Source organism: Raphanus sativus, unplaced genomic scaffold (genome assembly GCF_000801105.2).
Source record: "Raphanus sativus cultivar WK10039 unplaced genomic scaffold, ASM80110v3 Scaffold1906, whole genome shotgun sequence".
In the NCBI taxonomy this organism is placed as follows: domain Eukaryota; kingdom Viridiplantae; phylum Streptophyta; class Magnoliopsida; order Brassicales; family Brassicaceae; genus Raphanus; species Raphanus sativus.
Window position 1 is genome coordinate 1 of NW_026617215.1, and position 18,589 is coordinate 18,589.

The 18,589-nt window shown below is 33.9% G+C and overlaps 3 protein-coding genes, 1 long non-coding RNA gene, 1 other non-coding gene and 2 pseudogenes across 5 annotated transcripts; 6 read left to right on the forward strand and 1 right to left on the reverse strand.

The window, feature by feature from the left end:
* The first annotated feature begins 520 nt into the window (after positions 1-520).
* Positions 521-921, forward strand: LOC108827001 (putative defensin-like protein 66). The gene is made up of 2 exons (XM_018600343.2): positions 521-643; positions 735-921. The coding sequence occupies exons 1-2, from the start codon at positions 571-573 to the stop codon at positions 917-919; spliced, it is 258 nt and encodes an 85-aa protein (XP_018455845.1). The 5' UTR covers positions 521-570; the 3' UTR covers positions 920-921.
* A 3,600-nt stretch (positions 922-4,521) lies between these two features.
* LOC130504948 (zinc-finger homeodomain protein 11-like) lies at positions 4,522-5,514 on the forward strand. The gene has a single exon (XM_056999555.1). The coding sequence runs from the start codon at positions 4,627-4,629 to the stop codon at positions 5,335-5,337; it is 711 nt and encodes a 236-aa protein (XP_056855535.1). The 5' UTR covers positions 4,522-4,626; the 3' UTR covers positions 5,338-5,514.
* A 2,598-nt stretch (positions 5,515-8,112) lies between these two features.
* LOC108827793 (60S ribosomal protein L34-2) lies at positions 8,113-9,320 on the forward strand. Its single transcript, XM_018601277.2, has 4 exons — positions 8,113-8,271; positions 8,365-8,444; positions 8,809-8,918; positions 9,020-9,320. Exons 1-4 carry the CDS (start codon positions 8,193-8,195, stop codon positions 9,111-9,113), a joined length of 363 nt encoding a protein of 120 aa, XP_018456779.1. The 5' UTR covers positions 8,113-8,192; the 3' UTR covers positions 9,114-9,320.
* Positions 8,604-8,694, forward strand: LOC130504949 (small nucleolar RNA snoR110). The gene has a single exon (XR_008941504.1). It is a non-coding gene; the product is annotated as a small nucleolar RNA snoR110 (small nucleolar RNA).
* A 688-nt stretch (positions 9,321-10,008) lies between the features above and the next one.
* LOC108827791 (E3 ubiquitin-protein ligase SINA-like 2) lies at positions 10,009-11,581 on the forward strand (annotated as a pseudogene).
* Positions 11,582-12,643: 1,062 nt separating this feature from the next.
* LOC130504947 (E3 ubiquitin-protein ligase SINA-like 2) lies at positions 12,644-13,472 on the forward strand (annotated as a pseudogene).
* A 3,212-nt stretch (positions 13,473-16,684) lies between these two features.
* LOC108816521 (uncharacterized) lies at positions 16,685-18,490 on the reverse strand. The gene is made up of 4 exons (XR_001943874.2): positions 17,937-18,490; positions 17,627-17,806; positions 17,281-17,369; positions 16,685-17,133 (listed from the first exon to the last, which is right to left on the reverse strand). It is a non-coding gene; the product is annotated as an uncharacterized LOC108816521 (long non-coding RNA).
* Between the last annotated feature and the right edge of the window lie 99 nt (positions 18,491-18,589).

The window sequence follows — 18,589 nt, forward strand, 5'->3', positions numbered from 1 at the left end:
TAAAACTCCAATTTTGAACAAAACATTTTTTGAAATGTTTTATTATTATTATTTAAAAGAACAAAAGAGAAGAAGACTAGAAACATAAATATTGTGAAATACTTTTTGGAAAGAAAAAAATTGAAAGAAATACCCACATTTATTATTCTAACAAGCTAAACTACGAACTTGGACATGCTCAAATACTTGAACATAACTTTTTGACTGCAACTGTATCTTCATTTTTGGTTAAAATAATTCTGAATGATTTATTCCATTAATTCTGATATTATTTTTTACATTTACTTAAATCAGAATGAAATAATCATTCAACTAATTCCACAAAAGTAGACAAAATGTAAAAAGAATTATTCCATAATAATTTTGATGGGAATACATGAGATGATTTTATTCCTTTTCTATTATGTTCATATTGTTCCAGTCAAACTTTTTCGGTCAAATTCCTCTTCTACTTAGGTTTATGTAATTATAAATACATCATGTTCATGGTCAACTATTGATCATTAAACCAAAACTCAGAAATATATAATTTTGGTTTCAAGAAACCGAGTATTAGAAAGAGTAGTTTACATGGGTTCCTTCAAATTGATAGTTACTTTTACTCTTGTTGTTATGGCGGCCATTTCATGTGATCTTTTCAATGGTATATATTTCTTTTTCTCAAAAAGTATTTTACACACACACACATATATGATTTGTATCCCTCTCTAATATTTCTTCTTAATGATTTTTAGTTGAAACGGGGATTTTTGTGCAAGCTGCGGCTCCGAAATGTGGACCAGATTGTAGTGAAAAATTCTCAAATCCAGACTGCCATAAATATTGTGTAAATTTGTCTTATAAAAACGGTGTTTGCGTTCTAAACGAAGGACTTATTTCTAAAAAGCCTACGTATTGGTGTTGTTGTTTAAATTTTTAAATATGGAACTAGAGCTGGACCCGTCCGGCCGGACGGGTATTTATTTTTATTATTATATAAATAAATATTATTTAATTGTTTATCAGTTTATTTTTTTAAAAAAATTTACATATTTCTAAATTTTTATAAACACAAAAGTCGAATAGTTTATGTGCTGTAAAAATAGTATCCTGTGCTTGTTATTAAACTTTTGAAAAATTAATATTGACCTATTGATAGTTTGAATAATATTTCTTGTAACATGAAATTATTTTTCAAATGTAAAAAGAATTTAAATATTTTGATCAAATATGGATAATATGGTAAGATTTAGATACATTAGAAAAAATATATATGTTAATAAACATTAAACATTGATTTACAAATAATTCAAATATATTTAAATTTCAGTATTAATTTTTTTGAACAATAATTAATAGCAACCAAAATAGTTAAACATATAATTTTAAAATTCTTGAAAAATATATAACCTAGGTGAGATTTAATTATATTAAAATAATATTGAGTTACAATATTTCATCTTGTTTAAAATATTTAAAATCTTAGCATATATAGATTTATTATTCAAATATATTAATGGTAAGTTAATCATATATTTTGGGAATATTCAAAATATTGTTTAATGTTGAATTTAACTTGAATTTATCCAATTTTAATATTGTTAAAATAAATTTTAAATATGAATATTCCTAAAAATCAGCTAATTTATTTTAGGAAATATATTAAATACGAAATTAAGTTAAATTGATTTGGGAAACTGTTTAATAAATAGAAAAAAACAATAATTCCTTAAATATAGGTTCATTTAATGGTTCATTTAATTACTTCAGTGGCATACTATTGTAAATAACACTGAAAACTAAGGGTTAATTTATATATGTACTTCTATTTTAATAATAGAGATATGTCCTCTCTGATCAATATATTGTTTCCTTAAGTCTTTAAATATGGTGTATCTCTTTTTTAGTGGAAAGATCAAATAAGTGTGAACTTCCGTTGATGTCTTCCGTTAACGATTTGCGTATTTTTATGTTTCAGATAGAATTGTATCTGGAAATGTTGGTGTATTTTCATGTTTTTGATGATCCCTGAAACTAGTTAATAATCTTAACTATTTTTGTTGTGATGTTTATAATTATGCATAAAGCAAATTAGTCATTGTTTTATCTGTGAACCATCTTGGTCAATGCAATGCTTGGTAATTTTTGAGACGGTGAAAGTTTGGTGGTTTTGAATGCAAAGTTGAGTTGTGTTGTGTTGTGCTGTAAGTTGTTCAAAAAAAAAAGAATTATAAAAATCTTGTGAACTAATTTTATGTGTGTTTCATTATTAGAAATGATTATGAACTTATGATGATGTGGCTAATCATATATATGATATGAAAACAAATTTTATGCGGGGGATGGCATGGGAAATGGATAATGGAGCAGATCCATGTTTTGTACAGAGCGGAATAAAACGAGAAATCACATTCTCGCTTGTTATTATATTCATCCATTTAGACAGAGATGTGTAACAAAAACGAAGATATAGATTGACAGAACTCTTTTTGTTTATTTTATCTGCAAATTAATCTAGATTGAGATTATATCTTTAGTTTCTTATGGTTTCTTATGCATGTAGGTCTCAGTAAAATGAACCACATTTTTTATTCTGACTCGTCTTTCAAACAACAACATATCATCTTTTATATAATAAAACATAAGTCACATTATCAATCAAATTTTAACATGTGGTAAATGATTTATAAATGCTATAAAAAAATAAATGGTATTAATTTAAATTATTTATTACTAAGTGATACAAAAATGTGTATTTCAACATCAGTTTAACTGATGTTTTTATTAATTATTTAGCATTGTTTCATTGAAACTGATACAAACTTATGTTTTTAGTTAAAAAAATTAACAAAATGTTTTATATATTATTTGTTAGAGAGAAGATCTCATATCGAAAATATGTAAAAGCCTTGATTAATATATAAAAGATTTGATATACTCCACTAACTGCCACTTGGTTTAAAATTTAAAACTCATGAAACTTAAGATGATATAAGAGCCATATTTATAGAAGTTACATCACTTACCTATACATACTCGTAAATTTAACTCTAACCGCTATATAACAAAACTATAACCATAAATTGGTAGTTCTAAGGTTAAGGAGTCAGGTGGGAGGAGAGGTGGTCTGTTGACGCTGGCAATAGAAAGTTAGAAACCAATGATTCAAAGAAGAAGCGCGGCCTATTGAGAACCATGGTTTCACCCATTTTCCAGTTTAGCGCAAACTTCATCACTATACCCGTAAGATGAAGTTAATTAAACACTACTACTGAAGCGATATACATGTATAATTTTGCTAGAAGTTTTATAACTGATAAAATACATAAATATATTGGTGGATATGGAATGTGGTGCTTAAAAAACTTAATATAGTTAGATATCAGAAAAAAAAATTAGAAAGTAGTTAATAGAAGAGAATGACTTCCAAACATAGTGGTGACCGAAAGCATAACGTAAGAAAAATGCAAAGGAGGAAGACCACATTACGGCGCCACAGTGATGACAAGAAGTGTGAAGAAGAGGTCGGTCAAGAGATAAGCGTCTTTAAGGTAGTGGTTAAGGAAATTAGACATTTTATTTGTATGATTTAAATTACAAAATGGAGTTTGGCAATTGTCACGGAAAATTCTTATGTGCTCCACTATTGCTAAGTATGAAGTCTTCGTTCAAAACAAGTATCTAGCTAAGTGAGTTTCTAATTTCTACAAAAGAACATATAGCACATTGGCACAAGTCAAATACTTAAGTTGAACACGTAATTAGCTATATTAGAAGAAACCACAGAACACTCAATAATTAATTTCGATTAATGGATTAATAGGAAAGTTGCCGTCTAAAGTAATAACTGGCATTATATAATACAAAACGTAAATAAGAAAATGGTCGCTATTCATTTTATGACCGTTGACAACCAAGAACAAAACAAACTAGAAAAGGTTAAAATGAAGCAGATAGAAATGTAGGGCTGAGACCGAAAATTTACTAAAACATGGGGCTCTGACGTGAACTTCGAAAATAAAATTGCAGGGCAGCTGGAATTGTCCTCTAGTACGATGCATGTAATGGGCATCGGCCACGTATACGCGTTGGACTAAGTCCTTCCCTCTCCGTCGAATATATTCCTTTCTATTTTTCTTTACTACTATATGATAAATTGATAATATTATTATTAGCTTTACCAATTTCTTCATCTCCACCAACAAGTTACCCATTGGTGAAAAAGTGAAAACCCATAACTTACAAAATGTCTTGTAAAATCATTGGAGAAAAGCTTCTGATACGACCCATTATTTTATTAAATTATATAGTCTATAACGTATGAATATTGCTAAACTTCTCAACAAAAAATAATTTAAAATGTGTTGTAGGTTTTCATTTGATATACAGTGTGTTCTTTCTTTTACTGTGTGTGTTTCGGACGTTTGCAGGTAAGCACTTATTACATTTTTAAAGTCCTAATTATATTTCATCACTGCCATGTTCTTTACCGATATAATTACATCATCGTCACATGCACTTACTTAATTTTCACTTTAAAATATAAAAATAAATAAAAAATAAAACCCACAAAACCTAATCTCCTCTTTAAACTACGTTAATCAGATGAGAGTTAACACACTATAAAGAGAGAAGTAAAGTAAAGCTATGGATTTGTCTTCAAAACAAAAACAAACATTACCAATCTCTCCCTTCGCCGGACAACTAACCATCGCCGAGGAAATGGGTGTCTGTTACAAAGAGTGTTTGAAAAACCACGCCGCTAACCTCGGCGGCCACGCGCTCGACGGCTGCGGCGAGTTTATGCCAACACCAACCGCGACTCACACCGACCCTTCCTCTCTCCGCTGCGCCGCTTGCGGCTGCCACCGTAATTTCCACCGCCGTGACCCTTCCGACCATCTCAGCTTCCTCCCTTCCTCTCCCTCCGGCACCGAATCGCCGCCGTCTCAGTCGCTTCACCGCGTGGCTTCCCCTGTTCCTTGCTCTTACTACACTTCAGCTCCACATCACATGCTGCTCTCTCTCAGCTCCGGCTTCCCTGGACCGTCGGATCAAGATCCGACGGGTGTAAGATCGGAGCACAGCTCAAAAGGGGAAATGAGAAAGCGGACGAGGACCAAGTTCACGCCGGAGCAGAAGACGAAGATGAGGGCGTTCGCCGAGAAAGCGGGGTGGAAGATCAACGGCTGTGATGAAAAGTCGGTGAGAGGGTTCTGTAGCGAGAACGGGATCGAGAGAGGAGTTCTTAAAGTGTGGATGCATAATAATAAGTATTCACTTCTCAACGGGAAGAACAGAGAGATCTTGTCTATGGAGGATCATCCTCGTCTTTGTCTGAACACTCAAGAGCTGTAATAATGGTGGGGAAGATGGAGACAACGTTGGTGGGTCATCGTCTTCTTGACGCTAATTACCATACTTAAATTCGGGGAAAATTAAAGTTATGAGCATTAACCGTTCAAATCTTTTAATAGTAAGTTCTAACGTGTAATCGATCATCGATATATATGCAGTTTCAAAAATATTATTGAAGTTGTTGGACAGAGATGTTTCAGAGATCATAATGGGTTTTGTAATGGAAAAGGTTAAACTGGAAACGCAAACCATTCTAATTATAGTAAGTGCGTAATTCTCCAGTAATGATAGATGAAATCAAAAGATTCGTTTATTTGTTTTGTATATTGAAATAACTTTCGCCATTGTTATTCAATGTTATCTTATGTATAACTGGAAATAATATCCTGAACTTTTAAGATATAGTAAGTAGAGTTTGCTTAATTATGAGATACGACGTGGTTATTAAAGATGGCAAGGAACTATGGCGTGGCCGAATATAATTAGGTCATCTGGGCGGCATATTTGTTGAGTTATTAGTATATTATAAAGTTATAAAAATGCGGGCTTATCTCGCCTTTCCATTTAAGGATAAGCTTTGGGCAACAGCAATCTCGCTTACTTATCCTAATTAAGAATAATACAAACGTTACGATTATTATAGTATATCTACACTATATAAATGTCTGGCTATCCCTGCGCCACTGATCCTCTTATCCAATGATATTAAATTTACTCTTTTTAATCAGATTTCTTTCAGTGCACTTATTTTTTTTCTTTTGGATTAACGTTTTTGTATGTAAATTTACGAATCAGACTGGATGCGTATAACAAGCATGTTTTCAATGTCACGGACAAAAGTATCCACGCATACGTAGTCGAGACTGAAGAAAGGCGGTCCAGTACGATCGTTGCCAGACAGACGACCAATATATCTTTTTCTAGGTGACCAACTGTATGTATGTTGGAACCTTATGGCTTCAGATCCAGATCTAGGAATATGATTTTTTGCCTTTGTTCCTCAGAAAGAACGTAGAGCTACCGAATGCTTATCCTAATTCTGTTATGTTTTTTTTTTTCCGTCTAATAAAGTTTTATTAAAGGTCAAGGTCATAAAAAGACTTATCCCAAACCGAAACAAAAAGGCCATCCAGACCCATTACAACTAAATCTCAAGCCCGACATGAAGGGCAACCGAAACGGTCCAAAGCCCAGACCCGAATCCACACGTCTCCACCAAAGCCACGCGTCCACAAATCTTTCCCAACCCGTCCACGTGCAAAACTTCATCGATCGCACATGCCACGCGTCAACCATCTATACCGTCATCAACCGAAAGCCGAGATTTTCGCCGGAGAAAAACGAAACGACTGATATTTCGCCGGAACACGCCGTCGACAAATCACCGCGCCCACTTTATCGCCAAAACGTCTGCCGGAGAGCTATCATCAAGATCTCATCCGGACATTACCAAATCACACACCACGCCGCATACCAAATCAACGCTTCAAACGCAATCATCTACGATCAACCCAAAACTCCGCTCTTTCTGCGAAAACCACAGTCATCTTTAGACGATGAGCGGAAGCCCAAAGATGAATCGACCCTAAAGAAGGGGATAGAAGAAGACGAAGCCGTGGGAAGAGAGATGGATGAAAAGAGGAGAGACAGGAAGCTTCAATCCGCCGTCGCCATCGAGAAGAGCGCGAGACGGAGTCAAAGCCAGATGTCCTACACTGGGAGAACAAGCGAAGACACTGGAGGCAAAAGCCGAACGACCTCCGAAGAGGAAGGAGCATCGCCGGAGTCAGATCCGGTCGGATACCGAAACCGGAAAGCAAAAACGTTTGACTCTCTTTCCTTCTAAATCAACATTCAACCCTCTGAAATATTTTTTATTGATAAGAGAATATGAGGTTTGGAGAGAAAATTCTCTCGCTAAAAGAGAGGAGAGAGAGCCCGACCTAATTTTGTTATGTACTCTTGTCTATTATTACCAGAAAAATTAAATTAAACCAGCTGAAAAAGTTAAAAAGGAAGATAATGTTTAAAATCTCGTCCCTTTGCTTTTTGTTTTCTTCTCAGTATTGAATAATTCCTAAGACTTATCTTATATTATGATACAAATAAAATGTTCTTGTTCTATCAGTTCAAAATCTTTCCAGTTGATTTCTATGGTGCTCCATCTATCATTTCAGTCTTTTGTTCCATAAAAATTAAGTACTTATGAATATTTAGTATCGGCATGGGATATCCCCAAAATTAAAAATAAATAAATTTAATATTCACTTTATACTTGATTCATGAAGTTTATTTATTTACTACACCTTGATAAAAATCGTTTTCGATGATGTTTTATGCAGAAACCTTTTCTTTGTTTATAGTATTTCATGTACTAGCTTTTTTCCTATAGTAGAAATAATCATACGTAATAACATATCATAGATATTATTAAAACTTTGTGGTAAAAACGGGTTTCGCTGATTCGCTCTGATCCCCGTAAATAATCAAAGCTAGGAAGCTTGTTGATAAGATTGATTTTGGTGAATAATGCAATGAATTTGAGTGCACAAGTAGCCCCCCGGGTCGAATCCACTGCGAGACAAGTCTATATGGGCTTATTTCACGGCTCTAGACCGAGTCATATATGGGCTTCACTAAGCGAACTGAATAAATAAGCCTAACAAGCCCAGTATTGTATATCCGAGTAACGGATCTAGTCCGTTGATTGATAAGTACGAAAATATGATCTTGACCGTTCGATTTAGGGCACTAAAGTGTTAAGGCTTTAAATAGCTAAGATAAGCGAAGACGCCATTTCCTCTGCTCCCGTCAGGATAAAACCCTAAAAGGAGGATAAAGAAAGAGCGTGAAAAATGGTGCAGCGTCTTGTATACCGTTCTCGTCACAGCTACGCCACCAAATCCAACCAGCACAGGATCCTCAAAACCCCTGGTCTCTCTTTCTCAAAAAACCAAACTCTCCCATCGATCTATAAAGTTTGTGTGTAATGTATTGACATCTTTGAGTGGTTTGGTTTTGTTGCAGGTGGTAAATTGACATTCCAGACCACCAAGAAGCGTGCCAGTGGACCTAAATGCCCCGTTACCGGCAAGCGTATTCAGGGTGTAAGTCCCTCTGATCTTGTGTGATTTGGTACTTGGTTGATTGAGTTGATGGTAGTGTTGCATAGATCAATGCAAATGTAGTTGTTGTTCTTGTCCGTGCTTATTGACGGTCTTGTGCTGGTTAGATGAATCCCACACCAGGACATAACTTTATCATAAGCTACATTTAGTGCCGCCTTTGTCTTTTTCATAGTTTTCTCCTTTTTAATTTATTTAAGGACATAATTGTTTTACTTGGTGGCAGAAATCTCTATCATGTTCCAAATTGTTACATGTCTCATTTGTACTAATTGTTTTTCAAATGTTACTTATATATTATGTAATTTCATCAGAATCTAACTCGTTTTGTCTTTTGTTTGTTTAGATCCCTCACTTGAGGCCTGCTGAGTACAAGAGGTCTCGATTATCCAGAAACAGGAGAACCGTGAACCGTGCGTACGGTGGTGTTTTGTCTGCTTTGGCTGTTAGGGAGAGGTTAGTTAGTTCTTTAGCTTGTTTATGTAACAAGTTTATCTGACTTCGTTTACGCATCAAAAATTGATTGTTGTGCTCTTTATTGGATTGTGTTTAAACAGAATCGTCCGTGCTTTCCTTGTGGAGGAGCAAAAGATTGTGAAGAAGGTCTTAAAACTCCAAAAGGCCAAGGAAAAGGTCGCTCCCAAGAACTAGAAATCCTATTTTCACTTTTTATTTTATTAAAAAATGTTGTGGCTTTGTTCTAGCAATAGTTACTGGTTGCAGAATATGAGAGAAACATTATGTATTCGTCGCAGTTCTCAAGCTTTTTTTCAATTCGTTTTTGGTCTTGACTCTGTCGACATTTCGCAAATCTTGTGTGTTATACTTTTCTCCTTTCAATTTTCTTTTCACATTTCATTGTTTCTATTCTTGTGAAGTTTACTTGTTTGTTACATAGTGATCGACGTGATTCCTACTATTACTAGATTATTATATCGTTAATGCCAAATGTTGGTGGTCTATATACACAAAGTTAAGTTGCAACGTTATCGGAATAGCATTTCGTAATTGATGAAATTTGGTTAGGTTATTTTGTTTTCCGGTTTGGTAATAGAAATAATTCCGCCAGTATCCGATAAATATTTTGGGTTTAGTTCTGTTCTCGGTCGGTCTATATGTCTATGCCTAGTCCCCTAAACGATTTTTGGGAATTCTTTTTATGAAGTTCGCTTATATGTCATCAGCGTATTCATTTATTTTGACATGTCTTAGAAAAGATGATGCTACGGGTTTAAGTTAATTAGACTAGGATATTTCCATTAGAAGGTAGTTATTTATTAAAATATTATTAAGCAAATAGTAAATCTAAAATATTAACAGATGTTTTTATTTTTAAATATAATTTAGTTCTAAATTTTTATTTATTTGCATAACCCATGAAAACATCTAGTTTCACTATATACAAAAAATAGGAGATATTTTTGTTTTAACGTAATAGCAGCGTTGTAAATATGAGATATTTAATTTTTATTTTTGTTTTAATTTTTTAATCACATTTTTGAATCCCTCCTGCTGTTTTGGGGCTGGAGGGTTGATTTTAGGTAGGCTAATCAGGGCGGTACGTGTGTGTAATTGTTCCTTTTCGAACTTGTTTCCTGATTACTTGCAAGTAAATATTGGTGAAGGTAATTTTTTTAAAAATGTTAATATGAGATAACCGACTCAATTATGCTATAAAAGAACAAAGTTAGGGTTGTCTCAAGAAATACCCAGAGCAAATTTAGGGTTTTGCATATCTGTCATCTCGTTAGCTAGCCATGGTGAGCAAAAGAGCCCAAATTTTCTTTTCGAGGAGAAGCGTTATAGATGAAGCAGAGCCCGTTGAAGAAGCTAGTGAAGGGGGCGAGAATGGTGGAGAAGGAACGGCGACCGGTGGTGAGGTTGATGTAACAGAGGAACGATCAGGGACGCTGTTCGATCTGGATCTTCTCGATTGTCCCGTTTGCTGCCACGCACTGACAAGCCCTATCTTTCAGGTCTTTGTTTCTTCTTACCTAGCTCTTACTTGTCTGTAAAGGAAGCATATTTCATTACAGAACATCACTGCAATGTACATATATATATATCATGTTACGTAAAGAAACCTTTTGATCCAATATCAAATAAGTCTTGTGAACATATTAAGTCTTCGTTACAACTTTGGTAATGATAATTAATAACTGTGACTGTGTCTTTTTTTATTTCTTTTTTTGTAATCTCAGTGTGACAATGGACACATAGCTTGCTCGTCTTGCTGTGTTAACATGAGGAACAAATGCCCTTCTTGCACGTTGCCCATTGGTGTCCATCGAAACAGAATGATGGAGAGAGTTTTGGAAGCAATCATCGTCCCATGCCCTAATGCAAAACATGGCTGCACCGAGAAGTTCTCTTATGGGAAAGAGTTAGTCCATGAGAAGGAATGCAGTTTATCTCTTTGCTACTGTCCTGCACCAGGCTGCACCTACGCCGGCCTGTGCAATGATCTCTACCTTCACTACTATGATAACCACCGTGACTTATGGGATAGTTACAGGTGTGGCTATGAAGAGGACGCGTGGATGCACATCAGGGATAAGATTTTTGTTCTTCAGGAATATAAAGGACCATTGGTTGCGATTCAGTGTTTCGAGGAGGAACAAGGAGTTTATGTGACTGTCAACTGTATCGCACCTCTCCTGGAGTCTCGGAGCTCTCCTTTCAACTCTCTTACTCCTCTTACTCGCCGTTCAGAGCTAAGAAAACCATGTCGTTTGGATTGAGTGAGATGAATAGGATTCAGAAAGTGAGCTTCCAAACTCCTGACAAGGACTTCATGTTTATTCCTAACTATTTCTTGGATGGGCGGTCTGATTTGAAGATGAGAATTTGCATCCGCAAACCAGAAAAGAAAACATGATGAGGATACTGAAGTTGTTGATCGTAGTATTTGTGTTTTCTTTTTTCTAAATTTCTTGTGAAACGACTTGCCTCTGATGGTCTTGTGATACCAAGATGGTGTTGTAGTAAAAGGTGTTTTTTGTTTCTTTTGTGGCGTGCGTTTGGTTGTGCTTTGTTTGTATTGATCTCCAGTGGGAGATGTTATGTCAAACCGTTTGGATGAGTGATGAGCCTGTCTGGTGATGTGAGGTTTAGCAAAACGAAGAGATATCTTTGTTGTTTTGATGAACTGTGGAAGCTGAGATGGTAGTGTTTCTTGTGAGACAAGCAAGAGCTTCTTAGGTACTGTTGGTCTAGACACAGACCATCTAAAACCCATCTAAATCATATGAACATTTTGCATAAAACTATTATCGTTTTACCATAATTCAGAATAATTAGAGGTCATGCAACCAAGAAAATCTATTCACCACAAAAGACTTAGAATACCTTAACCTTAACTAATTTTTTTTTTGGTCAAATACCTTAACTAATTATTTCAGACTTATTCTCACTCAAGATAAGTATGTTTCATTAATAATAATATTAGAACATAAATATATGTTAAGTTAAGGTATATTCAGGGGCGGATCCAGAAATAATATAACATGGGGCACGATATATTTTCGTAAATTTTATCATAACTAAATATTTAGTATAATTATCGGCTGTAGAATCGTCTATGTAATATTCTCATCATAGTAATAGCATAATTAATTAGACGTTCAAAAAAAAAATATTTTATATAAATTATTTTATTCATTAAAATATATTATGTTATATTATACTTTTTTAAAGTATCTTACTCTCTAAACTTATATTTATTTTAAAATGAGTCAAGTAAAAAGATAACATTTTTATAATGTTAAATGTTTTAAGTAATATCACAAAAAATATTATATCTAACTTTATTATTAAAATCTAACTTTATTATTTAATTTAAATATTGGAACATACAAACTTGATAAAAATAAATTTTAATGTATAACTTAAATAAACTAAATTTTTGGAAAATAAAAATAATACTCAAAAAAATAAAAAAAGAAAATAAAAATTCTATTAGATATTAAAGAATAAGGAAAAATGAAAAATTGTTCTATGGAAAAATGACTAAACTATAATAAAATGTGTAAAAACTGGAAAAGCCAAAACAGGTTCACGATTTGAACCATAGACACATGGGGCATTAATTAATATTTTAAACCAACAAAGCTAACAATTTCCAACTGCATATTCGTATACAAGAAACTTTTAAATTTAGGCTGTAGCACGTGCCACACCGTATGAAAGCGTGGATACGTCTCTATTATATTGATCTCAATGTAGAGTGTATATATCGATTATGTAATGCAATAAAAACTCTATAAATTAACAATGCTAGAATTATAATATTTTATCAATTTATTAATTTACAAATAAATTATTTTTAGACTTTCTATTTTATGATATATTTTATCTAAAATAAAAAATATTGGTTTAGTGTATATATCGAAACAGCATGATGGAGAGAGTTCTGGAAGCAATCATCGTCCCATGCCCTAACGCAAAACATGGCTGCACACACAAGTTCTCTTACGGCAAAGAGTTGGCACACGAGAAGGAATGCAGGTTCAGTTTATGCCACTGTCCTGCACCAGGCTGCAGCTACTCCGGACTCTGCAAGGATCTCTACGTCACTACCACGCTTACCACTTGGACACATGGAAAGGTTTCACCTGCGGCGAGAACGAGGACGCATGGGTCGAGATAAGCGAGAAGATTTTGGTTCTTCAGGAGCGTAGAGATGGTCAGGAAGGTAGAGATGGCCCATTGGTTGTGGTTCAGTGCTTCGAGGTGGAACAAGGAGTGTATGTGACTGTCAACTATATAGCACCTTGTGCTCCTGGAGTCTCCGAGTTCTCCTTTCAACTCTCTTATTCGGTGTACGGAGCCGCAGCTAGATCCATGCCGTTTGGATTGGGTGAGATGAATAGGATTCAGAAAGTGAGCTTCCAAACTCCTGACAAGGACTTCATCTCTGTTCCTAACTATTTCTTGGCTGGACGGACTACTTTGAAGATGAGTATTTGCATCAACCGGAAGAAGAAGAAGAAGATTGAAGATGTTGGCTAGAGGAAGGATACCTCCAAAGCATCAAGACTGATAGTAGTTAGTTTTGTTTATTATCTAAATAATTTTTGCTCTACTGTAAGACTTGTTACTGACTTTAGCTAGTTTGGACTCTATTTTAACTTTATTTGGTCTCTCTGTGGTCTTTAGCCAGTTTCTAGTCCAATTTGCCCTGAGAGGAATGTGGTGATATCTCAACTTTGTAAAGGAGAAAACAAAAGTTATTTTGAAATATAACAATCCAAGAAAAGCAAGAGGCTCTGAAGCAAAAGATATCTTGGGGCCTCTGCTGATACAAATACAACCAACTAAATGGAAAAACAAATTGGCAAATCGTCATTAATAGGAGAAAACGAGGAATAGTAACTCTCCATCAACATGTGATGCCTCTGATTTTGATGTTGATCTCCAACCATAGTTAAAGATACGTCACCAAACTTTAATTTGTGATGATGATCTTGAATTGCACCACCCATGTTTTCTTCAAAACCGATCTCTTGGTACTCTCGCCGAAGATTAATGTTGATGAATAAAGTCCTACATCGGTAGTTGGAGAAATAATTAAGTAATATATAAAGGGTTAGAGCCAATCTACTAATTGCCAATTGGTTTTAAGTTGGAAGCTCATAATTAACCCGAATCTAATATGGTATCAAAGCGGTCGATCCTTGTGGATCAAAGTTAAATTAAAAAGAGCCACCCGATGTTGGGCCACTCCGTGGATGGTATTCCCACAGTTGTCCACACATGTGCGTGAGGAGGAGTGTTGATGAATAAAGTCTCACATCAGTAGTTAGAAAAATAATTAAGTAATATATAAAGGGTTAGGGCCAATCCACTAATTGCCAATTGGTTTTAAGTTGGAAGCTCATAATTAACCCGAATCTAATAATTAACGAACGGCAGGACACTGCTCCTGAGCCAATATTGCAGTTGTGAGGCCAATATTTGAGCCTAGATAGTTTGTGTATCCTCCCAGAAAGTAAGATGAATCTGATGATAACATGTTTACGAGATGTCTTCGTTGTTGTTGAAGACCTTTGGAAGCTGCTGAGATGGTTGTGTTTCTTGTGAGGCAAGCAAAGAGTCTTCTTAGGTACTGTTGGTCTAGACATGGACCAAGACTGGCTGAGGAAGTAAGAAAAGGGACTAGTAGTTGTACATGTATTAGTCTTGGTTGTAGCTTCGTTTCTAGAAATCATGTTTTCTCCTCTCCTTTTTTAAAAGAAAATTATAAAATGTTATGTGGCTCTGTTGTAGTGGTTGCAGAGAAAAACATTGTCTACTTGTCAAAATTCTTAAATCTTTTTGTTATTCGTTTTTTTTAAACTCTGTCGACGACATTTCGTAAACGTTGGGTTATCCGTTCAAATGATGTGTTCACACTTCAACGTTTCAACACTTCCATCGATTAAAGCGTTTTTGTTAGTTATATTTTCGATTGACTCCTATATAACTCGGTCCCATTTTAATTAATCACTTTCTTGCTTGTTACTCAATTCGCTTAATACACAAAAGAATCATTTATGTTATTGTTAGAACTAGGATATTTCCCGCGCTACGCCGCGGTTGAATTTTGTTAAAATCATTTTATACTTATATTTTTAAATATTATAAAATTAATAAATATTGTTGAAATATTATATCTTACAGATTTGAGAAAAATGATCTATATATATATATATCATTAAACCTGAATATTTTATAACAAATATTTCTACATTTTGAGAAGTTACAATTCTAGAAAATGTTACTAAACATATAAAATTTATTTTGTTAGCAATGAAATAATAAACTATAATAAAAAATGATGAATATGTATATATATTAGAAGCCATGCATATCTAGTAAGACAATGCACTCCTAACTTTGGTTTTACTTTTACATTTTATGTAGTTTTAAAAATAGTAATTCTTCGTTGTGTTTGTTAACAATGTGATTGTTTTCATAAAAGAAAATAATTAAATATTATATTCTAAGGAGTAAATTTTTTGGTTTAATTTATATTAAAACATAAAAAATGATATCCCATAAAATAATTTTGAGGCCTAATAGAAAAATTCAAATCGGATATTTTTTTCTCTAAATTATGTGTTCTTTTCTGTGTGATTTTGAATAAATATCATTTCTTAATGTGACGTATATATCTTAAGATCAAATCATAACGTTTCTTTGTAAACATTTAAATTTAGTATATAATAAGAGTATATACATCTTATTGAAATACTTATTGTTAGTTTATATAGACAATATTTGTTGGAGTTAGATAACTCCTGATTTCTGTTTATAATTGTCGTTCACAACGAAAAAATACTTAATTAAATGATTAAGAAAGATTTTGAAATCAAAATCTAGGTAATTATCCGAGCGATGCTGCAGTTTTTTTAATTTTTTAAAAAATTTAATATAATTTTAAAAATATTTTGAAAATAAATAAGTACATCAATATCAATTATAAGTTTTCTTATTCTTATATTTACAATCTAACATATATTGTAATTTCTACATTTGTGTATTCGCTTGTTACTAAATACTAAAATGTTAGAGAATAAATTGGTGAAATTTGATGTGATTTAATAGCATGACAAATATTATTGTATAGTAGTTATTATTTTTGACATTACTTTTTGTTAGATTTTGGTATCTTTCTAAAAATGTAGTGTTTATGAAAACTTTTTTTTTTAATAAAGGGCATTCTTTACGAAAACTTTTTCTAGAAGAGTTTTTTTATAGCTAAAATCATTCTCTAATTTTATTATAACAGAGAGAAGAGAGGCTCAATAGTGTTGACATGTCTGATCTAATACACAATTCTATTTTTTTTGTTAGTTTCAAAGAATTCAAATGTGCATTATTTTTTCTTAACAATAGAATGGCCTTTTCAAAAAAAAAAAACCTTAACAAAGTGAAAGAAATTCATATCTTTTTGATTTGGAGATTGTTCAAGATCCCTTTATATTCTTAATTGTTGATCTTGTTTCTTTTCATCACTTTAAATGTGCAGTCTATTTTTTAGATGACCCGAGGATAATATTTAACCATCATCATATCTCATTTTATAACTTTCGTATAAAACAATACACGCATCTCTGATCAAACCATAAGCATCCGTCACTACTCAGCCCAAGCTTAAAAAAACAACCCATGATTTTTTTTATCCTTTGTCTACTTTACAGGTTTTGGTGCAGACGTTTAGAACCAACTGGAACTATATATGAGAGTTAAATTCTGGTTTCTCAATAACTTCCGTGACACCAATCACTATGTCATGAATCTCATTTCTCAACTTTTTGAGTTGTAGCTATTGGTATATATATATTGTGCTACTGTTTTATTGCAGGGATCTATAGTCAAAACTTTTGTTCTCGTTGATGATCACTGAATACTGAACTCCACCTGACCTCTCGACTTGGTTGTTTGAAGCTTGTAAAAGATCTTATCCAGTAATGGTCATTTCTTCTTCTCCAGCTTCACATGTGATTCAAGCAAAAGAAAAAAACAGTACAATCATCATGGTTTGATTGGTTTATGGGAGTTTTCATATAAGTGAAGGAGGACCGAGTTTTCTAATGGCAGGTTCTACTTTCATCCTCACAAGTGTCCCAAACCTTGTGCATTTTGTTCCAAACTGCTATCTTCGCTTCCTCTCTTTGCAAGCTGCAAACTTTCGACAAAGAAAAACATTGAAGGATTAAAGGCTGTTCTGAGATATCCCAAGAAAAAAGGGAGCAGAACATCCAAATTTGAAGCTGTTTGGCAATGCCTAGAAAATTGCAGTCGAGTTGTTCTAGAGATGAGTGTAAGGGATTACCGTGGTTATGAAATGCTACTCTCTCAAATTGAAGTTGGTGATGAATGAGTTGTTGGACAGTTTGACGAAGTATGTGACTGCTACTTAATCTACAAAGAAATATTATGTTTCATTGATTATATGAATTATGTGTAAATCAAGATTAGGCACAGTCTCATCTTGTAGGTTTCTATTTCTACATTTGCTTTATTTTTTTTATTAGAAACATAATGCAACACCTACTTTATTAATATTTATGTTTTTCTTGTCTTTGCTATGTATTATGTCTATTTGAAAATCACCATTCTTTTAAGACACTGACATGGGTGTGGTTTCAAAACTTAAAGAGCTCATGAGGAAAACATACCTTAGTAAGCAAACAAAGGTCCGGACCTCTCACTATCTTCTTCACACCATAGGATATCATTTCTTTTTTTTTTCTGCAGCTTGCACTAAGCAACTATATAGGACACAACACTGTCTCTTGCCTCAACCACTAATCTCTTCATCCGTGTCAGTAGCACCGTGTACGCTTTCTCCTTATGCCCTGCAAAATCAAATGGGATAGGAAATCTAGACATCAAAACCCATCATCACTGTCTATGCAACACATCTCTTCCTTTCTGATTCAGAACTTAAACGAAGATAATGGGTAGACCAAGTTCTGTCGTACGTACCAAAGCCTAGATTGGGATTTCATCTGCACGGAAATAGGTAAGACCCGTTTGTTTCCTTCCTGGTACAGAGAACCGAGTTTGAATTTCTCCACGGCACTGGACAGATCCTGGGAAACATTAGCACGCATAAATCAATATATAGAGATACATTTTTAAAGAACATATAAGCGTATTTGATAACTACAAACAGACAAAAGCAAAAGCAAATCAGAGGCAAAGCAAAACAGAATAAAAAAAGGTTGAGACTTTCTCTTTTAGATTGCCTCTATCGAGAAGAACCATAGATGCGAGAGGAAGAAAGAGGAGGAGTTGTGAGTATAGATCGAGTTGTGAACGTTGCTCTTCTGTTCTGAGTATAGATGCGAGAGGAGGAGTTGTGTTGATTTCGCTATGAAATCAACCGATCGTCGTCGGCCTTGATAAATCAAAGCGAAGGTTATGGAACCGATAGATCGAAGAAGGTCAAATTGAAAAAGGGGAGATTGAATGAAGTTTCTGATTGCACGAGAGCGACAATGTCGAAGAAGAGAGCGTAGAAAGATTTCTGAGGTGGAGAAACAAAATGTTCTGAGTGGTTTAAAAAGTTTTTTCATTTATTGACATGTCACTCTAATATGAATCTAAAAATCTGATGTGTCAACACCAGGAGAGGG